The 19,360-nt window shown below is 52.9% G+C and overlaps 1 protein-coding gene across 2 annotated transcripts; it reads left to right on the top strand.

Moving 5' to 3' along the window:
- The first annotated feature begins 1,657 nt into the window (after positions 1 to 1,657).
- Positions 1,658 to 19,109, top strand: PWWP3A (PWWP domain containing 3A, DNA repair factor). Of its 2 annotated transcripts, none has more exons than XM_019744258.3 (14): positions 1,658 to 1,788; positions 3,044 to 3,167; positions 3,723 to 3,808; positions 4,888 to 4,958; positions 6,431 to 7,213; positions 8,139 to 8,237; positions 10,374 to 10,444; positions 11,823 to 11,899; positions 12,381 to 12,441; positions 14,224 to 14,299; positions 14,627 to 14,677; positions 15,095 to 15,531; positions 16,788 to 16,876; positions 18,769 to 19,109. In XM_019744258.3, the coding sequence occupies exons 2-14, from the start codon at positions 3,111 to 3,113 to the stop codon at positions 18,821 to 18,823; spliced, it is 2,013 nt and encodes a 670-aa protein (XP_019599817.2). In that variant the 5' UTR covers positions 1,658 to 1,788; positions 3,044 to 3,110; the 3' UTR covers positions 18,824 to 19,109. The 2 variants fall into 2 exon arrangements, with proteins under 2 accessions (XP_019599817.2, XP_019599818.2); XM_019744259.2 differs by having other exon boundaries at positions 1,779 to 1,918.
- Positions 19,110 to 19,360: the final 251 nt, after the last annotated feature.

Here is a 19,360-nt window from a genome sequence, read left to right as displayed (position 1 = left end):
TTGAGCATACATGACATTGTAGACAAAGGAGAAAAACGGGGTTGGGGTTTATGGGCAATTTACAGATAATTTAGGAAGAGAGGAACATGCATTGCAGGTAAATTTTTCCTCCCCTGGTACACCGGGTACCTAGCTAACAGATGCTCTCTCACCCATCATACTCAATGCTTAGGCTGCTAAGGAGACATCCCAAGATTTCCGATTTCCATCCTAAACCAGGTTTTTCCATTGGAATGTCTTGAACAGGAAGGAGGGCTCAAACGCTTTTTCTGAATCTTTTGTTTCTTAATAAGCAACTTCAGATCAATATCTCAAAAAGGCAGCTTCAGGGTGGCAAAGCTTTGGTCCCCTTCAGCCCCAACCGCCCATTGACATGGCAGATCATGACGGATCTGCGGCTGGTTGAATCCACAGTGCAAAGGGCCCATGGTAGTCAAAAGCTACAAGAAAGGGCCGGCCCGGTGGCTCAGGCAGTTAGGGCTCCGTGCTCCTAACTCCGAAGGCTGCCGGTTCGATTCCCACATGGGCCAGTGGGCTCTCAACCACAAGGCTGCCAGTTCAATTCCTCGAGTCCCGCAAAGGATGGTGGACTCTGCCCCCTGCAACTAAGATTGAACACGGCACCTTAAGCTGAGCTCCTCCCGGATGGCTAAGTTGGTTGGAGCGCTCTCAACCACGAGGTTGCCGGTTCGACTCCCGCAAGGGATGGTGGGCTGCCCCCTGCAACTAGAAAATGCCAACTGGACCTGGAGCTGAGCTGCGCCCTCCACAACTAAGACTGAAAGGACAACAACTTGACTTGGAAAAAAGGCCTGGAGGTGCACACTGTTCCCCAATATAAAGTCCTGTTCCCCTTCCCCAATAAAATCTTTAAAAAAAAAAAAAAGTTACAAGAAGATTTTTGGTCCTGCAGGGTTGGCACCCCTCACCCCCACCTGGTTCATGGTCAACCACTTGGGAAACAAACATCTGAAGGCTCAGTACTCCCAGTGGTTTTAGGCCTCACTGGGGGTCGTGGAACACATCCCCGCAGATAAGAGGGACTACAGTCATGTTCCATGCCGATTTTATCTCAATCTTAAAATTCGGCATAATAGTGAATAATATATTTAAAAGAGAGGCAAAGCGCCCCTACGACTGAATAGCCCTAGCCCCGAGTCCACGCGGGGTTCTTGCTTCCCTTGGTAATGGACAAAGTAAGGGGGTTATTTGAAAACGCGCAATCCCCTTTTGTGGGTGTGCGCAAGAGCCCTGAACTCCAATCGCTTCAGCTGAGACGTTCAGTAACTCGAAGGTTCTAGACGGCTCTGGCAGGCTCTGGCAGGCTCTCGAAGATTCACTCAGGGTACCAGCCAAGCCCCACGGGTCTGCTTGGAGGCTGCAGGGGAAGGCGGCGGGCACTCAGGATCGGGTTTACAAGGAGCGTTGGGCCAAAGCCCCTCACAGACTCCAGCGGGGGAGCAGCCGAGAAGATGGAGGTCTCCCCGCCGCCCGCCGGTCAGACTAGCGCTCGTCCCCGGCGGGTTTACTCAGCCCAGTTCCCGTCAGTCAGTTTGTGCCCGCCCACTTGCGCCCGTCACTCAGCCTCGCGCCAGTCAGTCAGGTTGCGCCTGCCCACCCCGTGCCCATCTGTCAGTCAGCCAACCTCGCACCGCAGCCACGCGGAAGGGGCGGAGCCATGGCGCGGTTGCACGCTCCCCATTGGTCAGCGGCGGAGGCGGAGTTCGGCGGCGCCGCGAGCCTGGCCCCGCCCCCGGCCCGAGGGAAACAGCGGAGGCGGCTGAGGAGGTGAGCGTGGACGTGGGCGTGGGCGACGGCGGCGGCTGGGCGGCGCGGGTGCCGGCACAGTTGGGTCGCCGCGGCCTCTCGCCCTCCGCGCCGGGCTCGGGGATCTTGCGCTGGGGAGGCCGGGCGCCTGGTGAGCCCGGTGGGCTGCTCCTCTCGGGTCCGCGGGGCTGGGAGCTAAGGCGGCCGGGCTGGGGGGAAGGGCAAACCCCGAAAAAGGCTCCTTCGGGCGTTGACCCGTGCTACCGCGGGAACTCTCACTCCTTCTGTCTGAGCCCCCTCCTCTGTTCACTGAGCCCCTTTGCAGCCTGACCCCCCCCACCCGAACTCCTCCTCTTCTTCCTGAACCCCGCCTTCTGCCCGAACTCCCTTCTACAAGACCTCATCTTCTGCCCAACCCCCTTCTCTGCTGCCTGAACCCCCCTTCAGCTGCCCGATCCCCGCTTCTGCCCCACTCCCTCCTCCGCCCGACCCTTTTGCTGTCTGAACCCTTCTTCTGCCCAACCCCCCTTCCACCCGTCTCCCTCCTCTGCCCGAATTCCCTCTTCTGCCTGAATCCCACCTTCTGCTGCCCGAACCCCTTCTGCCTGATCCCCCTCTGTTCTGCCTGAACCCCTCTGTTGCTACCTAACCCTTCTCCTCTGTTGCCTGAACCCTCTCTTTTCTGTATGAACTCCTTTACAGCCTGAACCCCCTCTTCTGGTTGAATCCCTTCTTTGCTGCCTTAATCCCCCTTCTCTGTCTGAACCCCACCTCTGCTGAGTGAACCCGTCTTTGCACAAACGACTCCCCACCTCCTGTTTCATTTGTGTCACAGCCCATCCAGCCTTCCCATTGCTGTCACAGGCATTTGCAGCTGTTCTGTCCTTCAGGGACATGACGGCCAAAAGAGCAGTCTTTTCCCTCTGATTTTATTTATTTATTTTTTTGCTCTGTGGTCAACTGAGCTTCCCATACAGGGAGGGCTATGAATTTTGTTTGTTTAAAATGCTTTCCAAGCTGAGGTGGTAGGTGGCCTTCAGCACAGAGATGATTTATTCAAGGAACCTTTTAAAAATAATCTAGACACAACCTTTGGGAGGGAATTCGGCTGTTTTTATTTACGAAAAATATCCAGGCGCCTCCTTGGGTTGGGCCAGTCACCTCTTTTTGGCATCTCTGTGCAGTGTTATAATTGCCCCCCTTACCTTCGCCCTCGAGGGTTTGTTAAAATTGCCAGCAAACGATGTTAGAAACCACCGTGCAAATTTTGTTGCAGGATCCATCGCGCCAGACCTTCAAGCACTTTGTGCCATATCCTTACCACTTCCACGTGAATCCAAATCATGATGGACGCCAAGTATGTCCTCTGCAAATGGAGAGAGCGATTATGGCCTGCAAAGGTGACAGCATTATTGTATAATTTAGGAATTAGAAATGACTTTCGGTGACAAGTGAAATCTTTGTCAGGAGAGACCTAGCAGTTGCTTCAGTGAAATAATTGAGCCTGAATAGTTGGCTCCTGTATCTGTTGGCACTGAATCTCATTCCACATTTAACGGGGTTTTGGTCGAGTACTTACAAGGTTACACTACCGGAAGTGCCTTTTTTTCCACACACACAAAAAAAATTAAGAGCTCTAAAAGGCATGTAAGGGTGTAACCCAAGGAAATATCTGGCAGGGAGCCCTGTGATAATAATGGGAGAGTCGTGGGGAGACTTGCCAGCAAAGTGATGGGAAGAATGCTGGACTGCAGGGCACAAACCCGACTTTGTCCTGTTTGCCACTGACCTTGTGCCTCAGTTTCCCTACCTGCAAAATAAGGATTAGACAATATCTCTGAAGTCCTGTGGTTGTATTCTTTAAGAATTAGATGTTGCCACTGCTTCTTACTCTGTGTCGACTGTTAGTTGTGTCTTAATAGCAAGGATTTTTTCTTTTTCTTTTTTAAACATAGGTTTTAGCCAGAACTGAGATGTCAACAACAACTAAGAGAAAAAAGGAATTTTTTCTGAATGTTCAAATACTCTCCGTAGACAAAAAGTTAAGTGTTGTGTTTTTTTTAATACTGTTTTTTTTCCCTATGAGATTTCTGATACCACCCCCCCTCCCTACACCCCCCACCCAAAAAAGGTGAGATCCATGCCTAAGGGCTTATTCACTGTTTAGTTATTGTAACTGTTAGTGCCCATAATGTCCTTAAGAGGAAAACAACTGGTTTTATCTTACATCAGTTTGGAAATTGAAGATCTACTCAAGGCACTGTGTGTGATGTTCAGTACAAAATGGAATACATGTGAATCACACACCAGGTGAACTCTCGTTGTTGGTGTTCAGAGGGTATTTCCTTCCCACGGATTTATTTGTGTGTGTTTTTTTCAGAAACGAATGACAGGCCTATCAGTTTTGAAACACCTGGTGTTTGAGCCTGTCCTGTAATAAACTGTTATTTAGGACCTACAAGGCACGCCTGTGATGAGCAGTGCACTACTGTTCTCTTGATTATCTGGGAAAGAAGGACATAAGAGCATCTAGAATGAAGGTTAAAGTCCCTAAATCGTGTATGGCTGGTTTCCGTGTGTCTGATGGAAGAATTCCCAATTCCAAATAGAGAAGTTTTGTAAAAGCCCAGTCGGTTCCTCTGTCCCCAGCCCTCTCTTCACAGCTGCCTCCTAAGCTTGCCTTGTCCCCAGCTCACATTTTCCCTGCTCCTGAAAGGTAATTGAATACTCGAATTATAAAGGAAAGCACATCCTTTTGAACACACCTGCTGGGCTGTAAACAGCTTTTAGTGGCATTATCATCTACTCTGAAAATCTAACAAAGGAGTTGAAAGTAGGATTTGCTTCATAAAAGCCACAATTTGAAATCATTTTTACTCTTATGTCCAGCCAACTTTTTCTGTCTTAGAAGAAAAAGAGAAACAAAACCACACTCACCAGGGGCCTTGCTGCCTCTGGCTGCAGGCACATGAATTCCTAGTTGGTTGTGACTTTTGGTTTAAGTAGAAGGTTGAGAAGGAAAAAAACGAATCTAATTCTTTTGTCATCTAAAGAAAAACACGTTTGAGAATGTCTCTGGGCCTTGGCTCCAGCGGGCAACAGTTGTTTCTGTCCCTGCAGAGTGAGGGTGAAGAGCACGAATGCCCAGACCCTAAGGAGGTCCCACATCGAGGACATCGCTTCCTTACTGGGTAAGAGCGGATTTGGGAGGAGCCATGAGGTCCTCACAAAGAAGCCACAGTTTGGGGAAATGTGGAGACTTGGCCTCCAGGTTGAAATTGACCCTGTACACCACTTACTCTCTCTGCACAAGGGAACATGAGCTCCCTGATCCCAGGGAGGGGGAGAAAACGTATGTGTTTTCTCAAACCTTTCTAGAATTTGCCTCCAGAACCTATCCTGTGCTCGACTCCCAGAATGGCCTGTGGAGAGGGTCTGCTTGGCCTCTAGGCTGTACGAGACCTAGAAAGGGTTTGCTTCCTTGAGGAGATGGGGGAAGACTTCCTCGCTTCCTTGAGGAGATGGGGGAAGACTTCCTCGCTTCCTTGAGGAGATGGGGGAAGACTTCCTCTTTTCCTTTGTCCCGTAATAAGACTGTAATAAGACTGCAAAACGGTTCTGTTGCTGGTCTGGTCTCTCTGCCCAGGATTTCAGAAACAGTAGGTTGTGTATTTAAATTAGGAAGCTGAGCAGGGGGAGAAGGCACAGTGTGGCCACCCATTGTCTGCAGGAAATGGCAGTGTTCCTCCCCCCACTTGCATTGCATAGGTGGGAGACTTGGCCTGAGCCCAGCCCCCCCTCCCCCCAACCCCCAGGAAATAGCGACAGGACCCTGGCAGTCCCGCAATCCCAAATACAAAAACATTTTCTCTCTCCTCAAAGTGGCAATGCTTATCCGTTTTGCAAGGTCACTTTCCCGTGGTGTTGGTAAAATAGAGTCTCTTCCTCTGTGTTGGGAAGAACAGCTGTTTATTGTTCAAAGCAGGACCCAGCCCTGCACACCCTCACATGGAAACCAGCCCCTCCCGGTCGCTGCTGTGTTTGCTCTGGTCGGTGGGACCGATTATTGGTGGATGCCTTTACTATAACACGGGAAGTAATGTGTTGGTGGAGGTGTTATGCCCACTGAGCTGCGAGATTGCATCCGTCACCTGGTTCCCAGGAACAGCGCCAGGTCTCTGTGGGGCCGAGTAAATGACCAGGCCCAACGCCGGACCCAGGCACTCTTTCCTGCCGTCGAGGTGCCCTTGCAAAGAAGTGGACCATTGATGGCCACAAGGAGCCCTTTCAATGGGCTCCCCTCCCCCCTAATATATCACCCCTTCTATTTCCTCGGCCTGGGCTCTCCTTGACTGTGATTGAATTGGAAGTTGTCAGGCTGGGAGAGGATTTGCCAAACATCTGAATATGTGTTTTTGTTGGCAGGATTGCTTTGTAATCTGGAGGAATTTATCTTTGTAACCCAGTATGGCTAGGGTCACTCAATTCGGTTTTTAAAAAATGCAGCCCCACAGCCAGCTGTGCTTTTGTAGTCCTGTCCCTTTTGGGAACACAGAGGGAGAGGTGTCAGTCCTCCCATCAGGCAGAAAACGGCAGAGTCAAGCACTGCGATGGCGGTGCCTGGGCATCTGGGCGTCACCAGGCTTTGTCTCCCGCCCTTCAGCCTCACAGAACAAGAGTGCTACCGAACCCGTGGAGGAGCTGACCTACAGACGGTCGCTTCGAGTGGCTCTAGATCTTCTGAACGAGAGATCCTGTTTGCTGCAAGAAAGCTGCTCAAGGGAGGAAGGGACTGCTGGGTCTGCAGGAGAGAAGCACACGGGACCGGCCGCCTCGCTTTGTGACCCCAGCTCTTCATCTTCTGTCCATGAAGGTGTGTTGGGCAGTTCCGGACCTGAGAGGAGGGAACGCATACACCTGAGGCTGGCAGGCTCTCCAACTTGTGAAAAGGACCCCAAGTGCCAAGTGGACCACAAGAAGGGGCTCGGGGAAAGCGAAAGCCCACTTGCCCTGATGGTCTCAGCTGGAGGTGGTTCTCGGGACAGGAGTGGATCAAGGCTACACCTTGAAAATCTTACGACCCCAAATAAAAGGGGAAGAAGCTCAGTACAGGAGCCCGGCAAGTGTCAGAATGGCCCTTCAGTTTCAGAGGGACATCAGGAAAGAGAGAACGAGGAAGAGGCGGGCGGCCGGGCAGCCCTGAGCTCACCTGCCCGAATTAGGGAGCATGGTCTGTGGGCCAAGGGGCACTTCCCGGCTTTGCCATGCCCCACTCTGCGCCCAGTTTGCCCGGATGTGCGAGGCTCGCCTGCCAAGCAGCTGTGCCGGGATGGCGACCAGAGGTCAGGGCCCCAGGACTGCATGACTCTGCGCAGCGCCACCAGGCTCGGCCCGCCTGCCCCCCGCACACCTGCTGACAACATGAGTCTTCAGGCCCTGGAAGGAGGTAAGGCCTGCCTGGCGCTGGGCCAGGGTGGTGCTCTGGTCCTCCCGCCAGACAGCATGTGTTCATTCCCGGATCTTAGTGAGATGGGTACCGGGGGGACTCAGAGCAGCATCCCCAGCTCCTTTTTGTCTGTGTCTCCCTGTGGGCTGCAGCACCTCCTGCTGCTCCACATGTGCAGGGGAGGGAGGGCATTGAGCCCTGTGGGGACACACGCTTCTGCCTGAGGATTAACTCCTAGCCTGCGTGTTACGGCGCAAGAAGGCAGACGCTCAGTGAGGAACTCACTGCGCGGTGTCTCAGAGGAATTTCTGTATACATACGTTTCTGCGCCTGTGGCCATGCACTGAGATTTCGTTCTGTTTTCACTTCATAGCATCCCCCTGACTTTTAAGCCACTAACTGGGAAACCCTGATTTCCGGGTGTCGAGGTCTACTCACCCACCACCTGCCTGCTGCCAAGGGTTCTGTCTCCCTTGATTCTTACACTTTCTGCATGGCTGTGCACTTCCTGCTCGCCGGCTGGTACCTTTGCAGGCGGCCCCCCTGTGTACTGAAGGGAGTAGCCACACGCCTGCCTTGTCCCATTACACCCCTGCCCCTGCACATCCACTGTGCACTTCACACCAGGAAGGAGTGAGCCCCACAACAGGGACCCGCCCAGAACCCTGTTCACTTCTCATGATTTCAATCACTTCCTCTGCCTGCCTGCCAGCTACGGCCTGGAGGGCGTCCCCCTGGCTCTGTCTTGTTTAGTTGTCCTGTAAATGTTGTCTAACGGGAGAGCCCCTCGCTTGAATCAGGCAGTGTGCGAGTCTGTGCCACGGGTCTGCTGTCTTCTTCTTGATGGTCATGTATCACGAAATGTTCTTCTTGGCGTGAGTCGCCAGGCTGATGACCATGAAAGTTAACCTGACATTGTTGGCAGACCGTCCATCTTATGAAGAGTCAGTGGAGCTTGACCCGGTTAATTCCATTCTGGAGGAGGAAGAGGAGGAGGAGCCCCCGAGAATCCTTTTATTTCGCGGTAAGACCCAGGAATGACCGGGATGCTCTCGGTCCACTGGACGCAGCCCTCATACCTTTGTCTGAGCTCTCTTTTCCTTTCTTCTACTGACCTGAGTGAAACCTTGGAAAGTGCTGAGGTTTCCGTCCCCTGCCTTAAACATAGCCACAGGGAGGAGGGACTCCCTGTCTGCACGCAGCTTCCTTCCCTTGTCCTGTGTCCCCTCCTAGGAACGAAGGGGGGATAGCCACATACACAGGTGGGCTCCCCCACCACCTTTGGCATGTGGCCTGGCACCCCTCACAGGCCTCTGGGGAGGCCCGCTTGTGTCTCAGGAGCCTACACCCTCCCCCATGTCTACCTGCAGCAGGCAGACTGCCTTGGACAGCGTCACAGCCAAGAACCCCGATTCACAAGCCCTAGGTCCGCTGTCTTCATCAACTGAGTGATCAGGAACAGTTGCCTTCTTAGACTTGCTACTTATCTCCACAGAATTTAATCCATTGTTTTAAAGCTTTTGCTTTGGAAAGAATCACAGATTGACAGGATGTTGCAGAAATAGCACAGGGAGGGGTAGGGACCTGCCCCCCAGCATCCCAGTGGCAACAGCCTCCCAGACCAGGAAGCTGATGTGGGTGCAGCCCTGGGGCTCCCCCGTGTCTTACCACCTGCACACCCTGGGCACGTGGTTTTTTCCCCCAAAAACACTTTTTGTTCACTGTGTTGCTGACTTAAGTTTGCGTTGTCCTATTTTTTTTTTTTTCTTTTTGGGTTTTTTTTTTCCCCCTTCTTTTTTTTTGACAATAGCTACCAGTCTTTTTTTCTTTTTCTTTTTTTAAAGGAGGGTGCAGCTCACAGTACTCCATGTGGGGATCGAACTGGCAACCTTGATGCTATTAGCACCACACTCTAACCAACTGAGCTAACCGGTTACCCTTACATCATCCTATTTTTCACGTAACAATAAGTCAGACATTTTTCACGTTTTCACTTTTCTCAGTGGCGACTGGATAGCATGTACTAGGCGTGGCAGGGATCCCTTACTAAGCCTCCCCACTGTCGGGGTCTAGACCATCCCGTGGCTGTGGGGCCACAGTGCACATACCATGTGCTTTTGGGAAATAATCCTGTAGCATCAGCTCCCGGAACAGGGCTTCCTGGGCCACAGAGAAGGACACTGTGCCTTTTTCCAAAGGAGCATTTCGGTCCCCACTGCCATCAGCTAGGAGTCAGGTCCCTCAGCCCCCAAAACCTGGATGTTTGCTTTTTCTCTTGCTTTGTGCTTCCGTTTGGTTTGGTTTCCCCATCACCCCCATCTGTCTGGGTATTTACCCGCCGGCCCTGAATTGGCTTTCTGCACCCGTGACCCATTGTCCTCTGAGAAAGGAGGCTCCTCACAGGGCAGCCACCCTTCACGGGCCTGCGGGAGGCCTTCCATTTGCCTCCTTCCTGCCTCGCCCATAGACATTTCCTTGTTGGGTTGTGGGCCAGCCGGCTCCCCTTGTCCCACAGTATGGAAGGCTTTGTGCCAAACACTAGCCTCTCCTCGCTGATATTTTGTTACCTGATGTTTTTAGCATTTAAATTATTTCCTCATTCTGGAGTTTTTTTTGGTGGGAAATAGTTCATTTTGTTCAGAGATAATTTTGTAGCTCTCTGATGATTATTTAAGTAATTCTGTCTCTCTCTCTGTAAAAACCCCCAGTTCCTCAGTCAGACCATCGTTTCAGGAACTGAGTGCCCACGTGGGTCTTTATTGTGTGCCATTGGCTCCTTTCTTATTTTGTTGCACGCTCTTTTTGGAAGATGTTTTATTTTGGAGTAATTTGGGATTTGCAGAGAAGTCGCAAAGGTGGTATAGCGTACCCTCGTGTCAGCTTCCCCTTGTGTCACTGACTGCATGACCACAGCACATTGTCATTCTAGGAAAGCAGCATCGTACAGTTCTCTTAACCACTGAGCGTGGTCACAGTCCTTAGACTCAAGCGACGGGAGTTCTAGACCTGCCTTTCCAGTCCTAGTGACCTTTCCAGTGGGTCGTGTTAGTGTCGGGTTTAAAAGTTATTGCAGTAACTGTGTTTTCTCACACCGTTGCATTTGCTGCTTGACATGGATCTGATGTGTCTGTTCTTTTTGTTTTTTTCTTTTTAATTCTAGAACCACGTTCGTTTGAAGTAGGAATGCTAGTCTGGCTTAAATACCAAAAATACCCCTTCTGGCCAGCCGTGGTAAGAACAGCACTCCATCTCCCTCCCCTCGTCCTCTGTTCTCCACAGTGGGACCTGGGCAAATGTGTTCACTATTTCACTATTACTGAGGAAAATGACAGGCCTATAAGTAGGGTTTCTGGAGACACAACCTAAATAAAGGGGGTTTAGTCACGTGGCACCAGTGAGTGCAAGGTTCACAGGTCAAGTTTTTATCAAGCTTAGAAAAACCTGCCGGAAATAAAGTTCACAATTTGCTTATTTTAAATAGCGTGAGTTTCAGACTTTCTAGGAGCTTTTTAATGTTTTAGATTTGAGGTATGGAGCCGTTGTCCATATAAAAACAGGCATTTGAGATCCTGCCCAGCGCCCCAGTGCGGTGGATGAGATCAAATGTAGCCAAGTTGCTGGCTTTGCTTTCTCTGTACACCCGGACGCTGCAAACGGTCAAGTTTATTTTTCAGGCCAAAGCACTCTCCCAGCTCCTCTCTCCCCTTACCTTCCCCCTTCATCCTCCTCTGGCAGAGACAGAATTCCATGATTTTAGCTGTAGTTCTTTTAGTAGGAGATAACGGCGTTTAACTTGGAAGGGTATTGGCAGTACTCAAGGGCAGCTCGTCGTCTCACTGAGTCTGGCTGCCGTTAGCAGGGCCTCTGCACGGACAGCATGGCTGTGGGAGGGCAGATCAAGAACCCACATTCCTCCTTGTGGGTAGAATGTGTATCTTAAACACATGTCTGGTGAGCAGGCATCTCAGTACGGTCATGGGGGCCCTCTCCTCCGTCTAGCACCCCCTCCCAACAGGTGCCGTGTCCCGCCTGCGTGGGCACCCTTTTCTCAGACCTTACAGCCCTTCCCTTGTTTCTACCAGTTCCCTGGGGGGTCCTGCTTGTTAACGGGTCACCAGTGTGACTGATGCCGGGGCGTGAGCATCTGTAGCCCCCTTGCTAGTAACCCCTCGATGTGCGGCCTGGGAGGTGCTGTGCAAAGGCTCCTTGGCCGCCTTCATAGGCCATGGCCAAGGGCTGGAGCTGGGCCTGCCTCCTGCCTATGTGCGCTTGGCTGATCCAGAACCTGACCTGTTCGGCCATGGGACAGTCAGTAACGACGATTGCATACAGGTGGCTGGCAGGTGGCAGTAGGTGTGGTTCCTTTCATTTTAAAATGTAAGAAAACCCTGCCTGGTCCTGCTCAGTTATGAAACTACTCAGAGCCATGTACGCAGCAAAACTTGGGTAGTTCCTGAGCGTGTTACTGTGTGGGTTATGCCCGGCCCCACAGCTGTCACGTGTGTCAGTCGGTCATCGTCTCACTCAACAAGATTGTGTCAGGAAAGTGTTTAGAACTCACGGTCGCCCCTGGATTCTTGACGCTTTGTTTTCTTGGCTTTGCCCACAGGTCAAGAGTGTCAGGCGGAGAGACAAAAAAGCCAGCGTGCTTTTCATCGAAGGACATATGAACCCCAAAGGGAGAGGGTGAGCCATCGTCCTTGTCTCTTTTCAGATGGTCTGGGGTGTGAGTGGGGAGCAGCGTCCAGGGCCCGCTAGGTGATCCAGCCCCAGAAGGCAGCCACGCAGAGACTATGTTGAGAGCAGCTGGTCATACAGCCCAGTTTTCCAGCCCAGCCCGATGCTCCTTGGACCCCCATTCCCACAAACTAGCAAGGCTGCCTCCCTTCCTGCAGGTCCGTTAGCATGCCCTGCATCAGTCTGAAGTTTGCTCTGTGGGTAGGTGCCCATCCTTCCCCACGCGCTTTGCAGACAGTGTGTCAATTCGTCGCCAAGGTGACCGTGTGGAACTGGTCTTCTCTGACCCTCTGGCCCTTGGTGGCCAGCAGTGTGGAGACCGGGCCCCAGGACCTGCCTGACCTGCACTAGCTTTGTCAGAGGAAAGGACATCGTTCAGGTGAGGTGGTGACGTGTGTCTACTAACCTGTGCCCCCCTACCCCCCTGTAGCATCACGGTGCCGCTCAGACGACTGAAGCACTTCGACTGCAAGGACAAGCAGGGGCTCCTGGTAGGTGGCTTCGTACCTGCTTCTCTGAGTGGCTCACTGGGTGACTGGTCATGGTGGCATCTGCATAGCCCTTGAAAACACGGCTTATGTGACACTCGTGGGGACCAGCATCTGCTGGCCGGCTCTGGCTGCTGCTCTCGGGGTTCCCTTCATGGGAGTCTTACCACCTGTCTTCCCCATTGTCCAGGGGAGGAAATTGAGGCTGTGGCATGGTCTGGGGGGTGAGGTGGTGGCGAGCTCGGGCAGGAGGCCCGCTCCTTCCGGCTCCTTCCCAAGGCTGCCATGAGGGACGGGGCACCGGGGCCCCTTGGAGTGGGGACCCCGTTGCCCCAGAGCCTGAGCACAGTAGGCCTCAGGTGTGTGCAGTATCCCTGAGTGCTGGCATGAGTCAGGGCGAGGGCGCTCCCCAGAGGACTTGCTCTGATTCTAGTGGCCATGTCCCCATGGTTCTAGGATCAATGCTGTGTCACATGTGAGTCTGTAAGCCACGATGCGCAGGCCCGTTCAAAGTGCTATCTGCTCAGCCTGAAACCCTGCTTCTGTTGTCCCAGCTTTCAGAAAAACAAACCAAACTGGGCTTGGCCGGGAGTGTCTGCCCTCCCCGCCCCCGGCAGGTCACGAGGTCCCAGGTCCCAGGTGGGGAGCAATCTGTGTCTGAGCCATGTCCTCCAGGGTGCTGGGATCCAAGGAGTTTGCTGCCCATCTGTGCTGTTCCCTGAGGATGGCTGGCCTCGGGCTCTAGTGCGCTGCACGTTGGGAAGGTCGGCGCCCACAGAGCCTCCAGCCCGTCCTTGTATGTCACCATGAGAGCCTCGCTTCTGTCTTGTTTGTTCAAGTTGGTTCATTGTGACGTCTAACCCGCAACCAGTGCCGGCGCTTGTCCCGTCACAGTGCTCCTCAGTGTGGCCCGGTTCCCGTCCCACAACCTTCCACACTCCCTGCACGTGGGTCCCCGGGCACCTTCCAGCCGGGAGCCGCTGACCCCTCTCAGTGCTGTGTGCTCTCAGGCCTTGACAGCTTTCCCACTGGCTACCCAGAGGACCTTTGAGATCCATGTGCCTTAAACCTTCCAAAGTGGGTTTTATCACAGAAGCCTGGAGGATGTCCACGGCCATCCTCCTGTCACCAGTCCACCTGTGATGTGGGTGTGCAGGGGAGGCGAGGGGCCGTGAGCTGCACCTCCGCAGGGTGACCATGTTGCTTGTTCTGGGCTGTCAATGGATCAGCTCTCACGTGCTCCACTGACCTTTATGTGACGGTCACGGCTCTGTGGCATCTGTAGGGCCCTGTGTGTCTCTTTCCTTGCAGAGCATAATGGCCTGCCATCCCAGGTGTCAGCGAGGCCTATCCCCCCCAGCCCACCCCCCAGCTGCCTCCTCGGTTCGCATCCCCTACCTATCACAAGCGGCAACCGCGGGGTCGGCTAGCTCAGGTGGCAGTAATGTGGGATGTGTCGTGCCTGTGGGTATTTCCCAGGAGCTCTCAGGGAAACTGTCCTTGGTTTGTTGGTGTCTGGTGTCTTTCCTTCCAGGCTGACACTGTTCTTCTAAGCGCTAGACACAGAGATAGCTTTTGGAAGGGTTTATTTTGCATGACTTGAAAGTTTCCCTCCACCTCCAGGGTCACGGAATCTGTACCTCCCCTCCCCTTTGAGTCCGCAGATTCTGAGCAGCCTGGCCCCTGACCAGGGCCTCCATGGGCGTCTGTCAGGGCCCCTGCTGGATGTGGACGGGGAAGGACCCCTGCAGCCTCCTGTGACGCACACTGTCTGTCTCATTGCAGAAGGAGGCTAAGGAGGACTTCAGCCAGGCCATCGGCTGGTGCGTGTCCCTCATCACCGACTATCGGGTCCGGCTTGGTACGTGGGGCCTCCACAGCCTGGGACAAAGGGAGTGGGAGACAACAGTAGCACACGGCCTCCTCTGTATGGCAAGGGCCAAGCTTGGGCTGTCCCCCTGACCATCGAGTCCCCAGTACAGGCTGGCGGTGGTGGGATGCTGGGTGTGGACAGAGGACGGGGTCCCTTGATTCACAGCCAGTCCCTGTGTGCCCCCAGTCGGGCTGTGGGGACCCCGTGCTGCGCCAGCATACCCGCTGGATGGGGTGGGCTCAGGACGTGTCCCTCGCCTGACATGCCTCTCGCCTGACGTGCCCCTCGCCTGACGTGCCCCTGTGTTGTCTGCAGGCTGCGGTTCCTTCTCCGGCTCCTTTCTGGAATACTATGCCGCTGATATAAGTGAGTCCACGGCATTTTCGTCCTTTCTCATCATCAGCTGTCACTGCCCAAGGCCCCGGGGATGTCAGGGCTGTTGCCCTCTCCCTGCTGTGGGGTATGGACAGCGGGTCCACAGCCACCACCACCATATTGGTGCCAGCGCGATGACGCCCGAATGTTAACGTACAAACAGCACTTCCCTCTGCTCTCCTGTCTCAGTGTTTCAGGCAGTAATCGCTACACATTGTCCCATTCCTCCCATCCTCAGAGGGAAGGTGAATGAGCTAGTGCTGCTCCTGGGCTCTGTTTGTTCAGGTTAAACTTGGCTGCAGGGTAAAGCTGGGCCAGATGAGGGGTCCTGCCCACCACAGCCCAGGATGTAGTGAAGGGACCCCACCTGGCTGGCCGACAGTCCCACAGCATGTGTCTCCTTTGCAGGTTACCCCGTCCGCAAGTCCATCCAGCAGGATGTCTTGGGGACCCAGTTCCCTCAGCTCTGCCAGGAGGACCCCGAGGAGCCTGCGGCCAGGAGCCCTTGGGGCAGGAGGCAGTCCTGCAGGAAAGTCCTGCCCGACCGGTCACGGGCTGCCCGGGACCGGGCCAACCAGAAGCTGGTAGAGTACATCGTGAAGGCAAGGGGTGCCGAGAGCCACCTGCGGGCCATCTTGAAGAACAAGAAGCCGTCCCGGTGGCTAAAGACGTTTCTGAACTCTGGCCAGTACGTGACGTGCGTAGAGACGTACCTGGAGGACGAGGAGCAACTGGACCTGGTGGTGAAGTACCTGCAGCGTGTCTACCAAGAGACTGGCAGCCGGGCGCTGACGCGGGCCAATGGTGACAGGGTCCGCTTCATCCTGGATGTGCTCCTGCCTGAAGTGAGTGGTCGGCAGGGCATCCTGCGCATGAGGGGCTGGGGGTCTGGGCATGGGGCCGGAGGCGGTTTGGTGCTGGGATGTCACCCTCCTAAATTTTGCCGGGAGGCCCTGGCAGCATGGAGCCCAGTGCCACCCAACTACCCTGTGGGCAGTGGTACAGGGCAAGCTGTCCCAGCGTTGTCGCCGGCACTGAAGGAATGAGCTGCATGCTTCCTGCGTGTGTGCAGGTAGTAACTGCTCAGGAAAAGGGAGTTTGGCTTTGCTTTGTGCGTGCTCGCTGGGCGTAGGCTGGGCTGTGCAGCAGGTGTGGCTGCTGGGTTATGGTCAAGGTCAGAGGGCCCTGCGGGGCGCAGATGAGACATCAGATATGTACAAAAGTAAAATTGCGTCGTGAGCCCTTATTGCTCGTGAGCAGTGGAATAGTTTCCTCCCTCCATATGCGCCCGCAGTCCTCCTCTCCCCCCACTAGTATTTTGGAGGGAAAAAAACGTTTGTTATTCGTAAATACTTGTGTATGTCTAAAATGGCAATTCTTGCGGGGCGGTCAGTTAGCTCGGTTAGAGCGCAGTGCTCTTAACTACAAGGTTGCCGGTTCGATCCCCACACAGGCCCCTGTGAGCTGCGCCCTCCACAACTAGATTGAGACAACTATATAACTTGGAGCTGATGGGGCCTGGAAGGACACACTTAAATAAATAAAAGTTTAAATAAATAAATAAATAAAACGGCAGTTCTGTCTCCTTGGGACATCTGTGGCTGTCACGCTCACAGTGGGGGTGCTCCTGGCACCAGTGTGTAGGGCCAGAGATGCTACTCCACCACCCCCAGTGCCCAGGATGTCCCACAGAGAACGACCCGGCCCCAGTGTCTTTCGGTGTCACCACAATACTATTAATTCACCTGAAAAAGTAGGCAATAATTCCTTAACATCAGACATCAATTACATATTCAAATCACCATCGTACCATTTTTATTTATAGTAAACTTAACAGTTTTTTAAAATGTATTTGTTGGTTTGGGGGCTGCCTTTCATTCTCTGCCTTTAGTGATGGGAGCACTCATCTGTAGTCAGAAGGGGATGTTACTGATTTAACTCAGAAACCTCATTACAGCAGAGGGCTCGAGTTCGTAGGCATCTTTTGAGCTGGAAATGGGGATGCGTCTGGAAGCTGGCACACTCTTGACTGCCCCGTGCGGGCCACGTAGAGCTCAGCGCCATGCAGGCCTGGCCCTGGCTGACCGTCCCCCTCTTACAGGCCATCATCTGTGCGATCTCGGCGGTGGACGCAGTGGATTATAAGACGGCTGAGGAGAAGTACATCAAAGGACCTTCGCTCAGCTACCGGTAGGCGCTCCGAGCCCTGTTCCCAACCATTTTGCGTCGTGTTTTCCCGAAAATAAGACCTAGCCGGACAGTCAGCTCTAATGCGTCTTTTGGAGCAAAAATTAATATAAGACCCGGTATTATATTATATCCGGTCTTAACAGTAAAATAATACTACATACTATATTATTATATACTATATTACATTATTATTATTATATATTATATTCCTGGTCTTGTAGTAAAATAAGACAGGGTCTTATATTAATTTTTGCTCCAAAAGACACATTAGAGCTGATGGTCCGGCTGGGTGTTATTTTCGGGGAAATGCTATCTCCAAGACTTGTATTTCTGCGCCTGCTGGTAGCTGTGACCGAGACGCCTATTCCCGATGTATTGGTCCAGGTGCTCGCTTGGTAAATGAGTCGCATAAACTTGAGAATATACGTTAGCACTTGGCTGAGGAAGCCACGGTGGATGCTCCTGTTCACTGATGAGTTTGGGCCGTGGGCCCAAGTTCCCAAGCTGGCTGGAGTGGGCAGAGCTGGTCCTGAACCCAGGCCCCAGAGCAGCCTGCACGAGTGGCCAGGCTGATGGCACACATACGCGGCCTCTGCACCTGACGTCCTATTGTGAGGCCGGTGTGTGCCCAGGCCCTCTTGCTCCAGTGCCGTGGCTGTCGGACAAGGACAGGCTGATGAAGCCGCAGCAGTCGGCCCGGTGGGTCCTAGCTGGTCAGAAAGTGCTCTGATCAAGATGTTTCTCACATCAGTGTGGTTGGCTGCCCTTGGATTTCTGGCCCCAGCGCCCCTAATCCCGCTCTGGGCATGCTGCCAGGCCTTGCTGGGAATAGGCGGGGCCGCGTGCCAGTGACAGGCTGAAGACTCAACTAGAGCACCGGCCAGGGACTCTGTCCAGGGCTGACTGGGCATTGTCACTGACACTGCATCCTTCCCGGGCAGAGCCTGGCATGTGCCTGGGTGGCAGGTGTCCTGCACAGCTGTCCTCAGCAGGGTCACGTTGGCTCTGTGCGGCTGGATTGACAGGACAGGAAAGGCCTTGGGAAACAGAAAAACTTGGGTCAGGCTGGGTACGTTCAATGCATGAATCAAGATGGGGGCGACCTCTTGCCTGTGACCTTCTCTGTCACCATATTCTTCCTTCCACTGGCTCGCCAGCACCAAGAGCGATAAGACTTCTTTGTAGCCTCTTCCTGCCACGAATGTGCCCAACGCCCCTGGAAGTGAGGCTCACCAGCTGATGTGCGTCAATTAGGATGAATACGCCGGCCCCCTTTTTATTCCTTTGGGGTTGTGGTCAGGACCCGATTAATGGGTGGTAGCCATTTCTCTCCTTTGGCCCCAGTTAGTTTTCAGCTGTCTGGTTGGTCTGTCACGTGAGCTGTCCACCCTGGTGTCCCTTTCGTCTTGTAAGTTACGTCTCAGAGGCCGTGTGCAGACCCGACTTCTCTGGATCTCTGCACCGCCCAGCTGCCCCGCATTTCTTGTTTGAACTGATGTGCCTGCATCCGCTCACAGAGGGCCCGCCTCTGAATTCATGTTCCTGTTTCCTTCTGTCCAGAGAGTGGTGGCCAGCTAAGTAATTATCAGTCCACTTTTCCTTAACAAGAACTCGCTTAACGAGGACAGTTTGGTATTTCATACTTTAAAAATTTATTTTTATTTAGTTGTGGTAAAATACCATAACATAAACTTACCATCCTGACCATTTTAAGCACACAGCTCAATGGCATTAAGCACAGTCGCTGTCGTGCAGGTGTATCCCCACCATCTACCTCCAGAACTTTCCATCTTCCCAAACTTACACTGCCCCCATCAAACATTCCTCTACTTCATGCTCTTTAAAACACGATTAATTATTAAAATGAAGTTGTCACCTTTTGTTTTCTGAAGGGAAAAAGCAATATTTGATAACCAGCTCTTAGAAGAAAGGAACCAGCGATACTGATGTGGGAATGGCGGTCACATGTAGTGACATCCGCCGACAGATCCTGTTCTGTCGCACTGAAGATAGGACTTGGGACGTGTGTATGTCGGATCTGCCTGTGGTTTCTCTTTTTCCTGGCTTTTTTGGGAAGGTACAGTTTCTGAAAGGTTTTTAAAAGGACAAGAGTGGTTTATTTTACTGCTATCATTACCTGTGACTGTACTGAATAGTTTAATATAAGGTACACATTTGTCTTTTTATGTTAAAAAGTATTGTATCCGATATTAAACAGGAGTTTTGAAAAAGATCTGGTGGGAATGTATTGCTCCGGAAGTATTGGCATATTTTTCTAGTTTTCTTTTCTCCTCTGTGTGATTTCCTCTCCCAATGCTTCCAGAGTCCACTGTGTCTCATCGTGTGTTTCCAAGGAAAACCAGTGTTCGTAAGGCGGGACCGAAGACCACCTGCTCTCTTGTGTTCAGCGTTTGCTGTGTTGCTCGTGTACAACAGCAGATGGATGGAGACCTTTCTGTCCAGTCTCGTGCAGGGAGTGAGTCT

Source organism: Rhinolophus sinicus, chromosome 15, assembly GCF_057876585.1.
Source record: "Rhinolophus sinicus isolate RSI-liver-muscle chromosome 15, RSI-T2T, whole genome shotgun sequence".
NCBI classification, from domain to species: domain Eukaryota; kingdom Metazoa; phylum Chordata; class Mammalia; order Chiroptera; family Rhinolophidae; genus Rhinolophus; species Rhinolophus sinicus.
Note: the sequence above shows the minus strand (reverse complement) of the source record. Positions and strands in the feature narration are given on the sequence as shown.

Coding starts and splice junctions, on each gene's coding strand:
- PWWP3A (XM_019744258.3), top strand. CDS start 3,111: ATGATGGACGCCAAGTATGTCCTCTGCAAATGGAGAGAGCGATTATGG. Junction 10,445..11,822: donor ACCCCTTCTGGCCAGCCGTG/GTAAGAACAGCA, acceptor CTTTGCCCACAG/GTCAAGAGTGTCAGGCGGAG. Junction 14,678..15,094: donor ATACTATGCCGCTGATATAA/GTGAGTCCACGG, acceptor TCTCCTTTGCAG/GTTACCCCGTCCGCAAGTCC.